This window comes from Tachysurus vachellii, chromosome 21 (assembly GCF_030014155.1).
Source record: "Tachysurus vachellii isolate PV-2020 chromosome 21, HZAU_Pvac_v1, whole genome shotgun sequence".
Lineage (NCBI taxonomy): Eukaryota > Metazoa > Chordata > Actinopteri > Siluriformes > Bagridae > Tachysurus > Tachysurus vachellii.
Genome location: NC_083480.1, coordinates 5572821 through 5591485, shown reverse-complemented (window position 1 = coordinate 5591485; position 18665 = coordinate 5572821). Strand labels below are relative to the sequence as shown.

Genomic DNA, 18665 nt, shown 5'->3' with positions numbered 1-18665 from the left:
ATAATATAAGGAAAGTCCACTGGCTTTGTGCACTTCTACCAAGGGCCAAATAAAGATATCCCACAGTTTTATCTCGAAGCCATTATTGTTTTTCACAAACATACAGAGGGGAACAATCATTTTAAATGCCCTGAAACGATGTGTTGGTAGTGTTTGCTGTATCAGCAGAAAGACATGCTGCTATAGTGTTGACCCTGCAATATGTTGAGCTGTATAGTGCACTTTTAGAGGCAAGCCTGCAACTGAAGGCATTTAGCGATCAAGTATCATGCAGGGAACGCAAAAAATGCAGTCATTTGTTCCTAAATACAAATAAAAGGTATGTGTATTTGGCCTTTTGGGTTATTTTTGGTTATGTACGTTCTTTATATATATATATATAATTTTCTATAAAAATATAAATGGAGTACGTTGCAACATCAGCTTTTCATCTGTTGTTTATCTCAGTTTTACATTTTAGGCTTGTTTTTTTATTGCAGATACTAACTCAGGAGGACTGGAACGTGGTCCTCTATAATGGAATGGCATCCACGTCTCCACTGGCTGCACTTTACTTTGTGGCCCTGATGAGCTTTGGGAATTACGTCCTATTTAATCTTCTGGTAGCCATCTTGGTAGAGGGCTTTCAAGCAGAGGTGTGATATTATTCAATATTTATATGCAGCATAATGTTATATGTGTGTGTGTGTGTGTGTGTGTGTGTGTGTGTGTGTGTGTGTGTGTGTGTGTGTGTGTGTCTTAAAAAAGTTTAAAGAGCAACAGTGCGTAACAATGCCTACAAAACTATTTGCAGTTTAAACATGTTCTTCTGTAAGGGAGGAGCTACAGTATATTAACTTCAGGGTCTGATCACCACAATATTTCAACCTGAAATTCATAAATCCACATGATAGTGACTACAGGGTGCTTTGACTTGAATGCACAGAAGGATATTAACAAATCTGTGAATACTGTACTTACTAGAAAGCATTTAGAAGTTCATCATCTAAAAAACTTTACTATTAAAATTTTCAACTGATATATTTTTGCCATCTGGTTCTTAAAAAAAACTGATCGACATGACGGCACATGGGTTATTTCAATATTCTTAATAGAATGCATCAGGAAATCAATTTCTGCACCTACTTAGCATAACTCTCAAAATGACCTTTCACAATGTATACATAGATGTATTTTGACGTTAGACTACAAATCTAAACATGGCCCAATAAAAACACTTTATATAGATTTTCCTCTGTATATGTGGTTGGCCGCTTCTGATGTGCTGATGCAGGTTGTGTGACCCAGCATGTGTGTGTAAAAACTAGCATCACAGCACTTTCACAACGAGACCTCATTAACTCAGGTTACTGACCCACACTGAGCCAAACACATAGAAAGCTCTTAAAGCCATAAACTGAAATTTCTTATGGTCTACAACATAAATGACTAACAAGATGTGATATTTATTTTTTCTAAATCTTATCAGAATACTGTATTCTCATAGTCATTCTTATATTTTAACTTAACTAAACTCTAGTTATAATTTCCAGTAATACAGGTATTTATTAAAAAATAAACCTTTTAGCAGTGTCTACATTGGTGCTGCCACTTGCTGTTATTGGTGCCAAAGAGCCAGGCACGAGACCACTGGAGAGCTTTTCTTTAAATGTGTCTTCTAAACTGTAGGGAGATGCCACCAAATCTGACGGAGATGAGGAGAAGAGGTCAGTTAATTTTGAAGAAGAGGAGAAGATGGGAGAATTACGTGCCACAGGTTATTGTTTAACTTACTTTATTACACTAAAACACTAAAAAAAACTTGGATTATCAAAGGAAATTGGTTTCAATACTGTGGGTCCTGCGCTATCGTGAAAAATCTTCACATTTAGTTTTCTCCAGTGGACTTTGGATGTATACAATATATCAAGGTCTGGTTTGGCATTATATTTCTTCCTGTTTTCCTGAAATGAATCGCTGTCTTTCAATTATCATTAGCAGAGTTGAAGATGTACTCTCTGATGATGTCTGCAAACGGGCATGTGGACACTCACGGTAATTTGCCTCCACCGATCATCATGCGCACAGCTGCCACTCCTATGCCCACACCAAAGAGCTCGCTTGGCACAGACTCCATCTTCAGTTTAGGGGAATTAAGGCGTGGCAGTGGGATTTCCATTGATCCAATTGCTTACGATCAGAGATCACTGGTGAGTAGTTTTAAGTCAAAAGTAGTGCTTGACATTTATCCACTTTGCATATTAAGCAAACCTGATTATGAAAATAGCGTGAAAAACAAATTGGGATTTTTTTTTTACAGGCCAGCCCACGTAAATCACCCTGCCACCCGTGTAGTACAAGCAGTAACTGGGGCAGTCGCAGGTCAAGCTGGAACGGCCTGAGTCGAGCACCAAGTCTAAAGAGGAAAGACACATCTGGGGAGAGGGAGTCTCTGCTCTCAGGTGAGGGTAGAGGCAGCTTTGAGGATGAGGAACCAGGGGGAATCATGCTGGGAAAAACAGGAAGTGCCAGTGGTAGCTCTCTGCACCACCCCAGTTCTCTGGACTTTCCTGAGCTGCCAACACTCCCCAGTCTGTGCCCATCAGGAGAGTACCACGACTGCAACGGCAGGGCACTACACCTCTCCAGAGAGCTGCCCTCTGAGCTGAGCCGCGAGGACTCAACCACAGAGGAGGATCTAGATGATGTGAGCAATCACACAGCTCCAAACACACACACACACACACACAAACCTCTACACACACAGCATACAGAGAGATTTGTGCATGGTTGTTAAAAATGTACTAGCCAGTGATGGTACAATTAGTGATGTTTCTGCCATTTTATAAGTAGCTTGAAGTTACTTTAACTGAAATGTTACAGATGTTTCTGGGATTTTACTACAAGTAAGTGAAGGAATAGCAGGTTACTTTCTGATCTATAGGAGTATTCCCAGTAGATCAAGTACAAAAAGCAGAGTTGTCACTCTGTTACCATGACTCCAAATGGCTTTCCTATAAAAATACTCCACTATGTCACATCAGTCTTCTGGCCATACATCTCCATAAACCTAAGTGAACATACCTTTTATTTATACAGTTACTTATGCAACTTCTGTTCTTCTTCCCTACCCAACAGACCACCAGTGTGGTTTCCATAGGAACTAGTGGATGCAATCAAACAAATTGGTTTCTTTCTGATGATTTCATCAACACTACAGTACATAATCTATCACATGCTCCAAAATTGTTCATTATCACTTAATTGGCAAGATTTAATGTAAATAAACAGCATATTTTAGTTTTTTAATGTTTGTTTGTTTTTTGTAAGGGTGCCATCCCAAGGGTTTGACTTGTTACAAGACTAATTGTACTGTAAGACTAAAAGATTTGATGCCATACTTTGGAGGCAGGCGGTTATTTATTTGTATTATTATTATTATTTTGGAGGGTGAAAACCAACCTCTCCTGTGATCTGGTGTTATGGTACTCAGCATTCAAGAAGCACTACGTTGAAATTGAGTTTCAAGCGCTATATAATATGAAAAACAGCAAGCTGCTGCCTCTTCTGTGTCAAAGGGAGAAATTGAAAGAAATAACTTATTTCTCTATGCTAGCTTTTCGGATCTTTATTCGCAATATTTCTGAATCCAACGTGTTATTATGCTGCAGAGTTTCTGTTTTCGCCTGAAGAGGATGCTGCATGCGTATAAACCCAAGTGGTGTAAAAGTCATGAGGACTGGTCTCTCTATATATTCTCTCCACGGAACAAGTAAGTAGTCTTCTTCACTTTAAATCTAGTAACCATACATTATATCCTTTGACCTCATTGTGTTTCTCTTCTTTAGGTTTCGAATGCTCTGCCAGAGGATCATTTCACACAAGATTTTTGACCATGTGGTCTTAGTCTTTATCTTCCTTAACTGTATCACTATTGCTCTGGAAAGGCCACACATTCAATCCAACAGCCCAGTAAGCTCAACTATTATATTCTTCTGCACCTTGTGACCTCAGCTTTTAGTGAAAGCACTTTAATACTTAGTAGTACAGTCAGCCCCAGAATTACTGGCACTAAGACAGCATGATTTGTCATGAAATAGGAATATTTTGCTTTTTATTTGCCTTGTAATTGACATTCTCAACTCTCAAACAATTCCCAACTCTCCAAAAAATTTTCAATTGTCTAATTTTCTTACAACTACTACAGACTATTTGCCATGTTTTTGGTAGTTATTAAAATTGTATTAAATGACATTTTATCTATTTTTAGGATCCAATTTTTATAACACAATTTTGTCTCGTATGCCAATTTCCCAAAGAAATTGGTTTCTAAACATGCAGGTGAACATAATAGATGTAAAATTTAAATAAGAACATGCTTCAATTTCTATAAAAAAAATTCTATGGATTAAAGATCACATTCTTCTCGTATATATTTAGTTTGGAGCTTATACCTTTTCTTTGTATCTCATCTTTTTTCCATTCTTACTAATACCAATTTTTTTCTTACGAATTTATAGTATTATACAACATACAATATTATACAGTATTATACAACATACAATATATATATAATATTATACTATATTTATACAGTATGAATGTCGTTATGAAATCCTCTGTGCGGTGTTCTTTTTTTTCTAGGAGCGACTGTTCCTCAGTATTTCCAATTACGTATTCACTGTGATATTTGTTGCTGAAATGACTGTGAAGGTACTAAAGCTTCAGTTTGATACAGTTTTCCAGATTAATTATTATCACAGTCACTGTAGACCTTACTACCATTTCTGGTCTTGTAGGTGGTGGCTCTTGGCTTTTATTCAGGAAAGCACAGTTATCTACAGAGCACCTGGAACGTCTTGGATGGAGTGTTGGTGTTTGTTTCACTCATTGACATCCTGGTGTCCCTGGCATCCACTGGAGGGAACAAGATCTTTGGGATTCTGAGGGTTCTACGTCTACTAAGGACACTGAGGCCTTTAAGGTTAGGGTCTTTGTTAAAAGATCTAACCCCACCCCACCCTACCCCAACTGTAAAAGATCTAAAGCCATTGAAGCCTTTTACACCGGCACATTTTCAATCGATATAAACAAATGAATTATTTTAGTGGATAAGTCTGATTAAAAATGAGTCAGGACACTGTTGGCTTTCAGTCTGAGATGGTTATAAAATCTTACACAGAATTTCAGTGATTAATGATACACCTTTAAAATCGTTATTGAGCAATTATTAACACTGTGGTGTGGGAAATTCACGGATAAAGGAATCAAGGAGACTATTTTCTATTTTTTGGCCTTAAAAGAAATTTTTCATCCTTTTGGATTTTCAGAAATAATTATAGATTTACTGCTGTTTGCTTGATATGTCGTCTATTCCCAATTATCCTGAAATATATATCAATTAGATTACATTCTAGCTCAGTCATAAGCATCATGCAGAAAACCTGCACTGTGTAGATGCTGAGCATGTCCATCTGAAGATAGTGTTTGTTTTTGACTCTGCAGAGTGATCAGTCGCGCTCCAGGACTGAAGCTGGTGGTTGAAACGTTGATAACGTCACTGAGGCCCATCGGGAACATAGTACTGATCTGCTGCGCGTTCTTCATCGTCTTTGGCATTCTTGGAGTGCAGGTCAAGACTTATAGTCATAGTGTTGCCCATAAGAATGAAAAATCTCTGTCAATGAAAACAACTGAAATAACAGATTTATTGGAATGTTTAGCTCTTCAAAGGCAAATTTTACCACTGTGAAGGCTTGGACACAAGAAACATCACCAATAAATCAGATTGCCTGCAAGCCAACTACAAATGGATTCGGAGAAAGTACAATTTCGATAATTTGGGGCAGGTAAGAGTTTGGAAATATAAGAAATGCTCTAATACATGCATTAGAACTTCTATACAACAGACTTTGCTTTAATAGTCTTGAAAATCATCAATGAGTGTTATAATGGACAACTAGTTGCCTAATGACCTAATGCATCTAATGATCAAATCCAAAACTGCAAGTCAATTACACTTCCAGGAATCCATGTGATGTTTGTAATTGCAATGCTCTTGTATCTTTACTTCTCAGGCTCTCATGTCGTTGTTTGTGCTGTCTTGTAAGGACGGCTGGGTGAATATCATGTACGATGGCCTGGATGCTGTAGGTGTAGACCAGCAGGTTTGTTTCTGAAGGGTCATACAGATAAACAATAAAACCCCACTATATTTTTCTGTGCTGAATATTTGAACATTGTTACCCAACAATATTTGGACTTTTTTCTTTTCCTCATCACCGAAAGCCGGTACGTAACCACAACCCCTGGATGCTGCTTTACTTCATCTCCTTCCTGCTGATTGTGAGCTTCTTCGTGCTGAACATGTTCGTGGGTGTGGTGGTGGAGAACTTCCACAAGTGTCGACAGGACCAGGAAGAAGAGGAGGCGCGCCTGCGTGAGGAGAAGAGGCAGCGGTTGATGGAGAAAAGGCGCAGGAGTAAGGAGAATTGTGGGTCTGGTCGGTAGTCTATTTTTCTGAGCACTGCCTGCCTCCAGAGCCTGAGAGAGAAAAAGAGACCTTGAGAAAGAGAGAGCAAAAATAAATAAATAAATAAAAGTAAAATAATTACGTAAAAATACAAAAGCCTCTTAGAGTTGTGTTGATGGCCTTGGATTGCGATGGCCTGCAGCATGTTTGCCGTTGCATGTTCCTTACCATTGATAATGCAGCATGACAGGTCTTCAAGATGGAGTTTTTAGACACACAGGGTCAGTTAGAATGCAGTGTGTGGCTACTTGATTCTTTTCTTTGAGAACAGTGACGGTCCAGATCTCCTCCTAACTGGTAGGTAGGAGCAATACCATTTATTTCCTAATTCAGGCTTGTGTGAAGTTTCACTAAGCCACAAATTCCTCCGGCTATGTAAACGTCTCAAGCACTGTGTCTTTGTATTGCTGTGTGTAAAGAATGTACGGGCAGCGTTATCCAGACCGCTCATGAGAGGATTAAAGACACTAAAAGCATTGGCTATGGTTTTACATGAAGCAGTCAATAAGGGAAATGTGCTTACTGCATTATTTTATGCAAAAGCAACCATGCCGGCCAAGGTAAAGTACCTAAGTAATGATGTCTAGCGTAAAGCCAGACTGTTTTCAGTTACACTCTTCCCATGGGCCATTACTCTACAGTCGGCGGATTAATAGCATTGCGTCTGTCCATTGTAAAGTACATATATCAGTGTTAGTACAGAGGTTCAGAATTAATCTTATCACATTGTCCATCTGATGCACCTGCAAGGAATTTACGCAAACTTTGAGGATGAAACCTCTTGTCTTTGATGCTGACATTTCAATACTCTGTTGCCAGTAGCCTGGCAAAAAAAAAGAGATGGAACTGTCCCTGAAAGGACGAGTGATTTATGAGCAGCTGTCAGCTTCATCTGACACAGCAACACATTTTAGGATGTACAAGAAGTTGGGCATGAGCTGCTTGGTGAGATGTTCCATGTCCTAATGCTGATTTATCATTTGGCCTGTCATCATAATTCGTGTCAAATGACAGAAAAATTGATTTGGCACGGCACAGACCTTAAACACAGCAAGTGCTGATGATTAACTGTTAGCTTGTATCTGCATGTGCATCATTACATATACAGTATACAGTAGATCCTGGCTTCTCTCTTGTTATTCGGTTGATAAGGTCGATAAGTTAAACCGTAAACATGCATTGTATGGCAGACTCAGAAAGATGGATTCAAACTGAAATTGGAAAATGAAATTTACTAATGAAACTTAACACTACTAATATATCAAGAGTCATTCAACGGTACTAAATATTGTAATCATCACGTAACAATCACGATCATTCATATGGATATGTTTACACACACATAGCCAATGACTGTCATGTTTACAAAAGCATGTTCCCAAATACGGCATGTTCACAAAGGCATGATGCACGAGCGGGAGCCGAGTTCAGCAGAGGATATGAACTTTGCTGTTTAAAACTTGATTCCACAGTGTATTAGCGTCAGCATTATGTCAACATCCTACTCTGCTGCACAGGCTGTTCCTCTCATGCTCAACACTTCCTGCCTGAATTGAATTGGTTATATTGCATGTATCCTGCATTATGCTCAATATGCTTTTCTGCATATGTGCATGTGTGTTTTTATGAAACAGAAGCACAGCAGCGGCCCTACTACGCAGATTACTCACCAGCCCGGCTCTACATCCACACACTGTGCACTAACCACTACCTGGACCTCTTTATCACCTTCATCATCTGCATCAACGTGGTCACCATGTCCATAGAGCACTACAACCAGCCCATGGTGAGTCAGATCTCAGTACACTTTTTTTTTTACACAAGGTGTTACACAAAAATGTTGTTTTTTTTTTTTTTTAAATTGGAACTTTTTTTTTCCTGCAGTATCTAGAAGAAGCGTTGAAGTACTGCAACTACGTCTTCACTGTCTTCTTCATTTTAGAAGCCCTTCTCAAACTTGTCGCATTTGGCTTCCGAAGATTCTTCAAAGACAGGTACAGCAGAAAACCTAATACAATGTTTCAGCAAGCACAATGCTTGGGGAACATGCTTCAGTTGGAGAGATTTAATTCAACAACTCAGTGTGAGGATTTAATTTCAGCAACAATACCAGTGCAAACACATATGAGCACACAATGCAACATCAGGGAGAGACGTAAACACGGGAGCAAGCAGGCGTAAGAAACGGCTAATACAAAAGAAATGACCTCATAAACAATTTGTGTAGACTTAAGTCTGACAGGCAGAGAAATAGATGATCGGTATTGCACTGCAGGGTAAGAAACAGGTGAGGAAGGTGCAACAAGGCAGGGAAAAGCTGAGACTCGTGCCTTAGCTGTAGGCAACTGTGACTACTGTAAATACTAATGAGATAAAAATCCACAATTAGGAGCATAGAGGAAGACATTTAATTTAACATGTTCTCTGTTTCGCCTTAGACAGCAGAAGGAATATCAAGATGTATTTTAGATTATTAAATCTGGAATCCAGGCTTAATAATTGCATAACTATGATTTATCTTGTTGAGTCTCTAAGGAATCACGTCAGATTATAGCCCATCTATGGCATTTACCTTTACAATGCAAAAGTTAGCACTGTATATATTTACGCTCTCAGATGTATTAACATATAATAATGTATAAGCTTCCAGATCAACTTTTACATGGGAGATACAAGCCCAACCAGATTAAAGTGGATTTAATAAGCTTTAACATCAATATCGAGTGTGTTACTGATACATTTTGTATACTTTTCCGGCCACAAGCTTCGTGATTTTGAAGGATGTTATTCGGTTGGCTCTGGTGCGCTGCACTTCCAGTCAAAGAAACGCTGAGGCTCAGTAAGCTTTTCAGAGCAAATTATAGTGACTGGAATGAGGAAGATTAATGAACATTATTAAGCAGTTTTGTTTGAAGCAGATAATGGTGATCAAAAGAGATAACCTCACAGGTACTGTATGCTAACAGGTAATATGATGATTGGCACGAAAGGAATTGCAGAGGTGGATGCAAGTGCAGCTGGAGAGTATTTAATAATAATGACAATGATAAATCGAACAAGCAGGCAAGGGTCAGGTAATCGACAAACAGACTACACAAGAGCAGGAAAGATCAAAACGAACCCAGTACTATGGACAACGACGAAAGGCTTGGTATTGACAGGGATTTAGTGTAAACTGCACAATACATGCAACTCACGTGAAAGTTTAAATAGACAGACTAATCAAATGGAAAATGGATAATACAGGGGCGGAGACGTAGCAGATATGAGCATCGTAGCATTAGTTTTTTTTTTATTTGTTTATGTTTGCAATTGTGTTTCGTTTTGGTTCATGCCTTGTGTCTGTACCAGCACAAGAGGGAGATTTGTGACAATAAGGTCTGTGGTTGGTCACCTATCATGTCAGTCAAATTGCCTCTTTCTGTGAAGCAGGTGGTTCATGACTTTATTTGCTCAGTGTATACTAGACGATTACTAGACTGCAAGGAACATTCTTATATCTGCATTTAACTGGTCTACACCTATGTAGACAAAAGATAATCAAATGTTTCTTCCTATTGTTCTACAAATAGGCTATAGTTCAATGTGAAATTACCTGCTACCTATAATAATAAAAAATAACACATAATCCAGTGTATGATTAAGAACCTGAGCCCCATGTATTAAGACGAGTCAGGATTATTCCTGTTCTCACAGTAGCCAAGACTGATTTAGCTATCCTAAGCTTTTCTAGACTGGAATTATGTTCAGAAAGAGCTTAGTGATTCCCAGTATAGTGTAGTAGCCTATAGTACGATGTTCAGCGCAAGCAATGTGACACTGTAGCTGTAAACCCTGTGCTCTTCCTGACAGGTGGAACCAGTTAGACCTGGCCATTGTTCTTCTCTCCATCATGGGCATCACATTGGAGGAGATCAAAATGAACGCTGCTCTTCCAATCAACCCCACTATCATCCGGATCATGAGGGTTCTGAGAATAGCCCGAGGTATTGTATTGTAGTACATGCCTCATTGCTCACAGCGTTCCTCTGACACTTCAGGGACTCTTATTCACAGCATTATGAGCAGGGTTATGTATCATATGAGGAGTGCTGAGTCTGCATATTATGCATATATTTCCACAGTGCTGAAGCTTTTGAAGTTGGCTACAGGCATGAGAGCATTGCTGGACACTGTGATGCAGGCTCTACCACAGGTTCACTTCTTTTTCTTCTTCTTCTTTCTTAATTATTTATTAAATGATTGTATAATACTGTTTTTTTGTTTTTGTTTTTTTTTAGGTTGGAAATCTGGGCTTGCTGTTTATGCTTCTCTTCTTCATTTATGCTGCACTCGGCGTAGAGCTTTTTGGGAAATTGGGTCAGTGCTGCATTTTTTGACTGCACTCACACTTTAGTCTCCCTGTTCCAGCGTGAGTGTCAGTGCTCATCACTGCCTGGCATTTTTGATTTTTGGGTCAAAGATGTTTGGAATTGATCCTAAGGGCAATTTTTAGAGAAAATCTTGCGCTCTTACTAAATGAGTTTACTTTACAGTTGGGGTGGGGTGGGATGTCAGGGGAATTGAGCGGTAGTGGCTAGGGGTGATTTGGATGGGAATAGAAGGGCAAATTAGCTCTATTAATCTTTAGAGAAGCTTTCTTTTGACACAGCAGCTTATTTTAATGAAAGGATGATCTTTGGCTTATAGAAAGAAGGGTAGGATCGTATGACTTTAAAAATAATGCTTATTAAATCATGCTTAATAATTATTGACGTCTGCTACATTTGTGGACAGATGCTTATTTTGTTTTTTATTCAGGTTATTTTTCCATTTTGCATTTTCATGTGTTTTTTGTTTTCTTCCACTTATTTGTAGAATGCACAGACAATAACCCATGTGAAGGACTCAGTCGACATGCCACGTTCGAGAACTTTGGAATGGCCTTCCTAACCCTCTTCAGAGTTTCAACTGGTGATAATTGGAATGGTATAATGAAGGTACTTTATTAATGTTGAGTATAAGATTGAATTATTAAATTATTCATTTTCAAAAGCTGACACTATGGAATCCTCACAAATGGTCTTGTATTTCTCTGATAGTATATTCTAAGTGGCATCAATAATATTCTGTGTTTTGCAGGACACTCTGAGGGAGTGTACTTCAGACGATAAGCAATGCCTGAGCTACCTGCCCTTGGTATCCCCTATGTACTTTGTCACCTTTGTGCTGATGGCCCAGTTTGTGCTGGTGAATGTGGTGGTGGCTGTGTTGATGAAGCACCTGGAGGAGAGCAATAAGGAGGCCAAAGACGATGCTGAGATGGACGCAGAGATTGAGCTGGAGATGGAGATGGCTCGACGTCTCAGTAACGTTTCAGCAAGGAGCTCTGGTGGTCCAGAGTGCAGGGGCACGTATATGGGGCCAAGGGCACATTCACCTAGACAGGTATATCAGCACTGGCATAGAGACCATTACAGGCACTAGAGGCTTGTGTCAAATAAAAATTGTCACAAAGTTATGCTTGGCTGCAGTTGCCCAGCGAACATGAAGAGAGTTTTAGCACTAACTAACTCTTTGAAAATTAACAAATATTATCTCTTGAATTTATGTCTGCGGATGGGTTGATGGACGAGTGCAGAATTACGCAGACAAACATTCGACTGCATGTAGAAAAAAGGTGTAGAAGGAGTTTTTGGGGAGTGTGTTTTTATAGTGGATTTGGACTATTTCCTAGCATAGGCCTGAGTAACATATAACATTTGTTACTATAACATAACATATACTATACTATATTAACTATACTATAACATTTGCTAATATAACATGTATTGGTTGGTATAATCCTATATGGGGGGAAATTATACATGCAAATAGTTTTAGTCCATATCCTATTATTTCATCAATATGACTTGCTTAGTAGTTCCTGATTTTGTTGGAATTATATTCAGTAATTAAATATAACCTTCATTACAATAAAAATATTATGCACATCTAATAAATGACATGATATCAAGTGGCCTTGACTCAGAAGAGGTTCAATATTCGGGCGAGGGCTCCCTCTGGTGGTATGTTGTAAGTGTTGCATTCGGGATGTAACACTTGTTTGACAAATCATCAAAAATAGTTTACTACTATACTGAAGCTGTAGCTATGTATGTCAAGCCTGTGATAATATATATTTATATTAAGGTGATATGCAAATATTTTCTTTACAAACCAACCCTGTCCCAATAAGACTTTGCGTGACCTGTTTGTTGCGATAAAATGAAAAAATATAAAATAAATGCTGTCTTTATGGGCTTCCCTATGTTGTCCTTAAGGATCGAAAAGTGGCCACATTTGTGAAGGGAATTGTTAGAGCACATCTTAGCATTAATGAATATGGGCTTTCTGTGTAATATATAAAGAGACACAGACACTAAACATGCTTCAAAATAATGCTGTGCTTTACCAGTGAACCAGTGAATGACCCTTGCTTTAAAGGCTTGCTTGGATTTTCTGTATTGGATAAAGGAGAAGTTATAGGTTATGTAACAGGACGATTACAGAGGATTACGTTTCTCATACACAGGATGAGCGAATGCAAAGAACTCAGGAGAATTTGCTATCACCACGAAAGATGTCAGTGTCCAGGATGCATTCTTTGCCTAATGACAGTTACATGTTTCGGCCTGTGAGGCCAGCCAGCGCGCCGTACCCTCTGCAGGAAGTGCAGCCAACTCAAGCATACCTCGAATTAGGTATTTAATATTTTTCATCAGTTGCTGGTTTATTAAGAAGCTTTTTTGTTTCCAAAACAATTTAACCATAAATCTGGAGACTAAACGATGGACTAACTTTCCATGTAGGCTCAGTGACCTCGATCCACTCACAGCCTTGTGAAGGTCATTCCTTGCTCCAGGTTCCTGGTGTTCATCCTCAGCCCCATATTAGTATTTGCATGCCTAGGATCCCCACTCCAAAGTCATCTCCCCTGCATGTTGTAGGCAGGCCTCTACGTAGACAGGTACAGTTAAATATCCATAAATAACTCTGTCTTTCATACTATGACACTTTACCCTTTTTCCTCAAACCATGCTTTTATATTTCAGGAAGCAATCAAAAATGACTCAATCGATGTGCAAATGTATGACTCCAAAGGCAACCCAGACAAGCATGTTAGGAGTACAAGAGCCAGCATGATGCTTCCAGTGCCGCAGATCTCCTCCCCCAGCAGCCCCCTGGTGTCTCATTTCCTACCCTCTTATTGTGACATGTCCAGTGTCTGCACGCTCCAACACTCTCAACAACAGAGAATTATCCCCTTACCATCCAGCCGGGCCAGCAGCAGCCCCAGCGACTCTATGTTGGACATGGCGGATCCAGCCGATGAGGAGGTGCACCATATCAACAGCTCCGCCAGGCTGTGGGCAGGATTCCCAGCAGAGGGCCGGTGCCACTCTCTGTCTCCCTACATCGCACCGTGGCCGTTGCCTGTGAAGAACTGTACCAGTGCCACCAATCTTACCGGCTACAACACTAAAGACAAAGACTTTAAGTTCTTCAGTGTGGACACCAGGGGATTTTTGGACAAGCCCTCCTGCTGCGAGGATCATCGCCGGCACTCTATTGAGATTTGCTCTTCAGTGGACAACAATGCATTTGAGCAAGATGTAGGTGAAAAGAGGTATCTGCCCATTCGTGGACAATCATTGCACATCCACAGAAAGAAGAAGATGAGTCCTCCTTGTATCTCTGTTGACCCGCCACTAGAAATGGAGCTCCCGCCATCTCTCGCGTCCATGAAAAAACTGTCCGAGAGCACGCTACTGCGTCGAAGGACGCCATCGTATGAACTGGCCCTACAGCGTGACTCTCTAGAATTCCTGGAGCACCAACTCCCAAGTCGGCCTTTCATCAAAATGGAGAGGCAAATCTCACACTGTGGTGAATATCTCTCTCTCCCACGGTTCCCCTTTCACAAGTCGGACTCCAGTTCCTGCATCCTGCGTGAAAGCAACCCATCCGCACAGCCGCCTCGCTTCGACAGTGCACTGGAGGAGTCCACAGATTTCAGCACAGTAAACAGGACTGCTCAATGATAGAGATGGAAATGTCGATGGTTTCAGACTGCAGCGTGGAAGTTATTTCAGTACTGGAGCAACAACCACTTAATTCAATAGCCAAAGTTTTTTTGAGATGTATAATATTATGTAAGCCAGCCAGGAATGGCAACTTTGATACGAGTGTGATCGGGCACGATGGGATATGCAATTTCAGGTTTCTATACGGAACTCTGGTTCTTATCTTTTTCCCACTGCCCAATCACATTGATTCGAGTTCAGGATGTGTTATGGGTTTTCTTTTTCTTTTTTATTCCTTTCTCCATCTTGTCATTAATTATCGCTGTTTCTGTAAAAGAATACACATGATTAAAATAAAACAAAAATGGATTTAAAAAACATACAAGAACTGTACATGATCTGTACTTTATTAAATCATATGTTGTAAATTGAGGAAATATTGTATTGTGAAGAAAATAGATCTATTCATATGCACATATTTTTATAGAGATCTATAATGTTTTTGCACATATCAATTTGAAATTCAAGTTGAAATGTCTTTTGTTGTCCTCTCGTGAATGTACATTTTTTAAAATCGAATAGCAGTGCAAACAATTCTAGTCTATTTAGACCTACTGATAAAGAAATGATTTTTATTTTTCTATTGGGAAGCGGGGTATGACATATTGAAGTAGATCTAGCGACAACCAAACATCCAATGATCTGTAGCCTGAGTGCAATACACTGTAAATGTTTATGTAAGTTTACCCTGTTAGGTTGCTCGCATTTTACGTAACATAGTATTGAGCATCTCACTGACATGACCTTCTACCATAATCAAATTCATCTCAATGTCTTAAGTACAAACTCACTCACATATTCATTATGTGATTAATAATGGCATTTTGTGACCCTTAGCTGTGGCACAGGCAGTGTGCATGTGAAAGACAATATAAATCACTAGGTTCATGTTTTTCTCCTTTTCCTCATTATTCTCTGACATTTGGAAACATTTCTCTAACATTACGGAAAAGCCAGAGTGTTTTCTGACAGGTTGATTTTAACAGAAACGTTTACGGTTTACCTTTCAGCTTTGATATGGTTCCTCTAGATTTCTGTTCAGTAAAGAGAACTTTATATGATAAAAACTGAATATGGGTGATTCTACAGCTGTGGGCACTTTTACCTATAAATATCGAGTTATTTAAAAAGTTCTGGTCTGTAATAGCTGATACAGAGCCAGTGAAGTCCCTGGGTTCACCTTCACTTTCGATGTCACCTTCAGTAGGAGACAGGAGCTTTCTTTCATGTTCATATAAGCTCATATGGGATAGCAGTGTTCTTCAGAGCCTTTTTAGTGAAGAACAAAATTAAGCAGCACTGACATCACGGCCAATTTTATTTTACGATAAGGAAAAATTTTCCGATATTTTCCGATTATTTGGCCGATCTTTGAGGATTAGCCAATACCGATCTGATACTGTTTTCTAAACAAACTTTAACAATTCAATTATTTCACATGAAAGCCACTTACACTGTCAATAAAACATAATGCAATTTTAAACCATTAAGTAACGCTAAAAACTATTTATATGGAAACATCTAAATATGTTTAAAAAAAAATAAATAAATAAATATGAGTTGCCTTGTCCAAACTCTGACTGATATTCTGACTGTTCTACTGATACACTGAGGTACTGACTAATAAACTGATCCACTGATAAAATAATGATTAATATACTGGCTGATATATTTATCTACTGACAGATCAGAAGTCAACACACAAGTGGTGTTTCAAAGAACTACAAATTGAAATAAACAAAAGAGTATCTCATACCTGTAAAAGTGTTAGTTGCAGAAATGAACTTTCTATACAACACTCATATATAAATATATAATTAAACAATTCATATACGTAATAACGGATTTTGCAATCACGGATAATGATCTGTGATTATTTTTGAGCAGATAGTATGACATTTGTCTGGAAGTTAATACAGAAACAGTTTCTTTTATCATTGTGTTTTCATATAACAGTTTTTATATCAGCACTGTTATTCTAAGGCAAATTTTTAAACATACAATAAAAGGTATAAACGTTCATGTTTAACACAACTTTATAATGATGTACAAACTCAGACCTGCTCTCAGTAAGGACTCCTATAACAGACAGAGATGCATTTTTATTTATTAAAATAATTCTCTTTTCTGGTTGATGAATTCATGCACAAATTGAAGGGACTTGAAAGTGCCCATTGTGACAGAAACACCCATATAGACCGTGTATTTGACTAACTTGTGTATTTTCTTCCGTTTAACTTTGAAACATTCAATTCTGCTCATTCTGACACTTACAGTATTTCTATCCAATTTCATGAACGTATGAAATACAAATAATGGATTCTTAACAATGCTTTTGACTACTGTTTTCTCAATTTTTTGAATCCTGAATCGATTCAGAAAGTCACACTATTGCATGTTAATGGAAAAATACATGAATGTTTTTGAGGTTTTTTGATATTTGAGCTTTAATTTGTAGAATAACTACCTGCACTGGACTGCAACTGGCCGTCTGGGTTTTCCTCTTTGTAGATCAACTTATTCATTGTCTAATGCAATATTTTATCTGTATCTTTGTGATGATAGCTCAAGCGACTTAGGTGTAAGCAAAAACCATGGCTGGTAGAATATTTTAATAGCATTTAATGGCATATTTAAATACTGGGCAATTAATGTTCAGTCGATTTACATGGCTCTGAAAATGGTATCTTTTTATTACCAGCACCATGAGTTTAAAAAAAAAAAAAAGAAGAAAAAGAAAAAAAGAGATTTTTTTAAAGAATTAATGAACAAATGAGTAAAAGGATTTGATGTGGACATGCTTCAATGATTTGAATCACTTTATTGATATGGAAACTACAGCTTTCACAATCAAGCAACCTAGTATCCTTAAATAATTAATCTAAGCTTTCTCTTCATTCTTTCGTGGAAGGAAATTGAGTCTTTTTTTCTTTATTTCTTAAAGCAAATTGTTTGCAATAATTTTGTTTTGAGTTCTTTGATATGGCTCAGAATTAATGCAAGGGAGGTATTTAAATGGCTATACAATTTCTACACTGTATTATAACTTTTTATTGTTCAATGATCTGAGCAGTACTCTGTCATCTGAAGATAAACATTTTTATCAAAAACAAAAAACCTGTGTCCTGTTTCTGACTGACTACAGCGATGATAAAGGTCTGTTTTTGTGTCTGAAATTTGTCCCTAGCTTGTTTCTGTGTCCTAAAGTTGTTCCCCAGGTCTGTTTTTGTGACCGTAGAATGTCCCCAGATCTGTTTTTTTGACCGTAGAATGTCCCTAGGTCTGTTTTTGTTTCCTTGGAGTGTCCCACAGTAAGGTATGTTATTCTGACTTTGGAGTGTCCTTAGAGTGTCCCAAGGTATGTTATTCTGACCTTAGTGTGTCCCCAGGTATGTTATTCTGACCTTAGAGTGTCCCTAGGTATCTTATTCTGACCTTAGTGTGTCCCCAGGTATGTTATTCTGACCTTAGTGTGTCCCCAGGTATGTTATTCTGACCTTAGAGTGTCCCTAGGTATCTTATTCTGACCTTATTGTGTCCCCAGGTATGTTATTCTGACCTTAGAGTGTCCCCAGGTATGTGATTCTGACCTTAGTGTGTCCCCATGTATGTGATTCTGACCTTATTGTGTCCCCAGGTATGTGATTCTGACCTTAGTGTGTCCCCATGTATGTGATTCTGACCTTAGTGTGTCCCCAGGTATGTTATTCTGACCTTAGAGTGTCCCTAGGTATCTTATTCTGACCTTAGAGTGTCCCTAGGTATCTTATTCTGACCTTAGAGTGTCCCTAGGTATCTTATTCTGACCTTAGATTATCCCTAGGTATGTTATTCTGACATTAGAGTGTCCCTAGAGTGTCTGTAGGTATCATATTCTGGCCTTAGAGTGTCCCTAGGTATGTAATTCTGACCTTATACTGTACATACAGTGTTCCCAGGTATGTTATTTTGAAACTAGAGTGTCCTTGGGTATGTAACTCTGACATTAGAGTGTACCTAGTGTCCATAAGTATGTTATTCTGACATTAGAGTATCCCTAGGTACGTATT

At 38.6% G+C, this 18665-nt stretch overlaps 1 protein-coding gene across 2 annotated transcripts in view; it reads left to right on the top strand.

Moving 5' to 3' along the window:
* cacna1ha (calcium channel, voltage-dependent, T type, alpha 1H subunit a) overlaps positions 1-17681 on the top strand; it is an 88374-nt gene extending 70693 nt beyond the window's left edge. Inside the window, exons 14-35 of one of the 2 annotated variants that reach the window (XM_060897050.1) lie at positions 480-635; positions 1669-1756; positions 1981-2189; positions 2300-2686; positions 3651-3751; positions 3828-3951; positions 4624-4692; positions 4779-4963; positions 5485-5611; positions 5703-5828; positions 6057-6146; positions 6268-6460; positions 8146-8297; positions 8396-8505; positions 10364-10497; positions 10636-10706; positions 10792-10870; positions 11369-11490; positions 11633-11938; positions 13065-13233; positions 13342-13499; positions 13585-17681. In XM_060897050.1, the coding sequence (XP_060753033.1) occupies positions 480-635; positions 1669-1756; positions 1981-2189; positions 2300-2686; positions 3651-3751; positions 3828-3951; positions 4624-4692; positions 4779-4963; positions 5485-5611; positions 5703-5828; positions 6057-6146; positions 6268-6460; positions 8146-8297; positions 8396-8505; positions 10364-10497; positions 10636-10706; positions 10792-10870; positions 11369-11490; positions 11633-11938; positions 13065-13233; positions 13342-13499; positions 13585-14574 (4146 nt within the window). In that variant the 3' untranslated portion in view covers positions 14575-17681. Of the gene's footprint in view, positions 1-479; positions 636-1668; positions 1757-1977; positions 2190-2299; positions 2687-3650; positions 3752-3827; positions 3952-4623; positions 4693-4778; positions 4964-5484; positions 5612-5702; positions 5829-6056; positions 6147-6267; positions 6461-8145; positions 8298-8395; positions 8506-10363; positions 10498-10635; positions 10707-10791; positions 10871-11368; positions 11491-11632; positions 11939-13064; positions 13234-13341; positions 13500-13584 lie in introns of both variants that reach the window. The other variant, XM_060897049.1, reaches the window with a different exon arrangement.
* Positions 17682-18665: the final 984 nt, after the last annotated feature.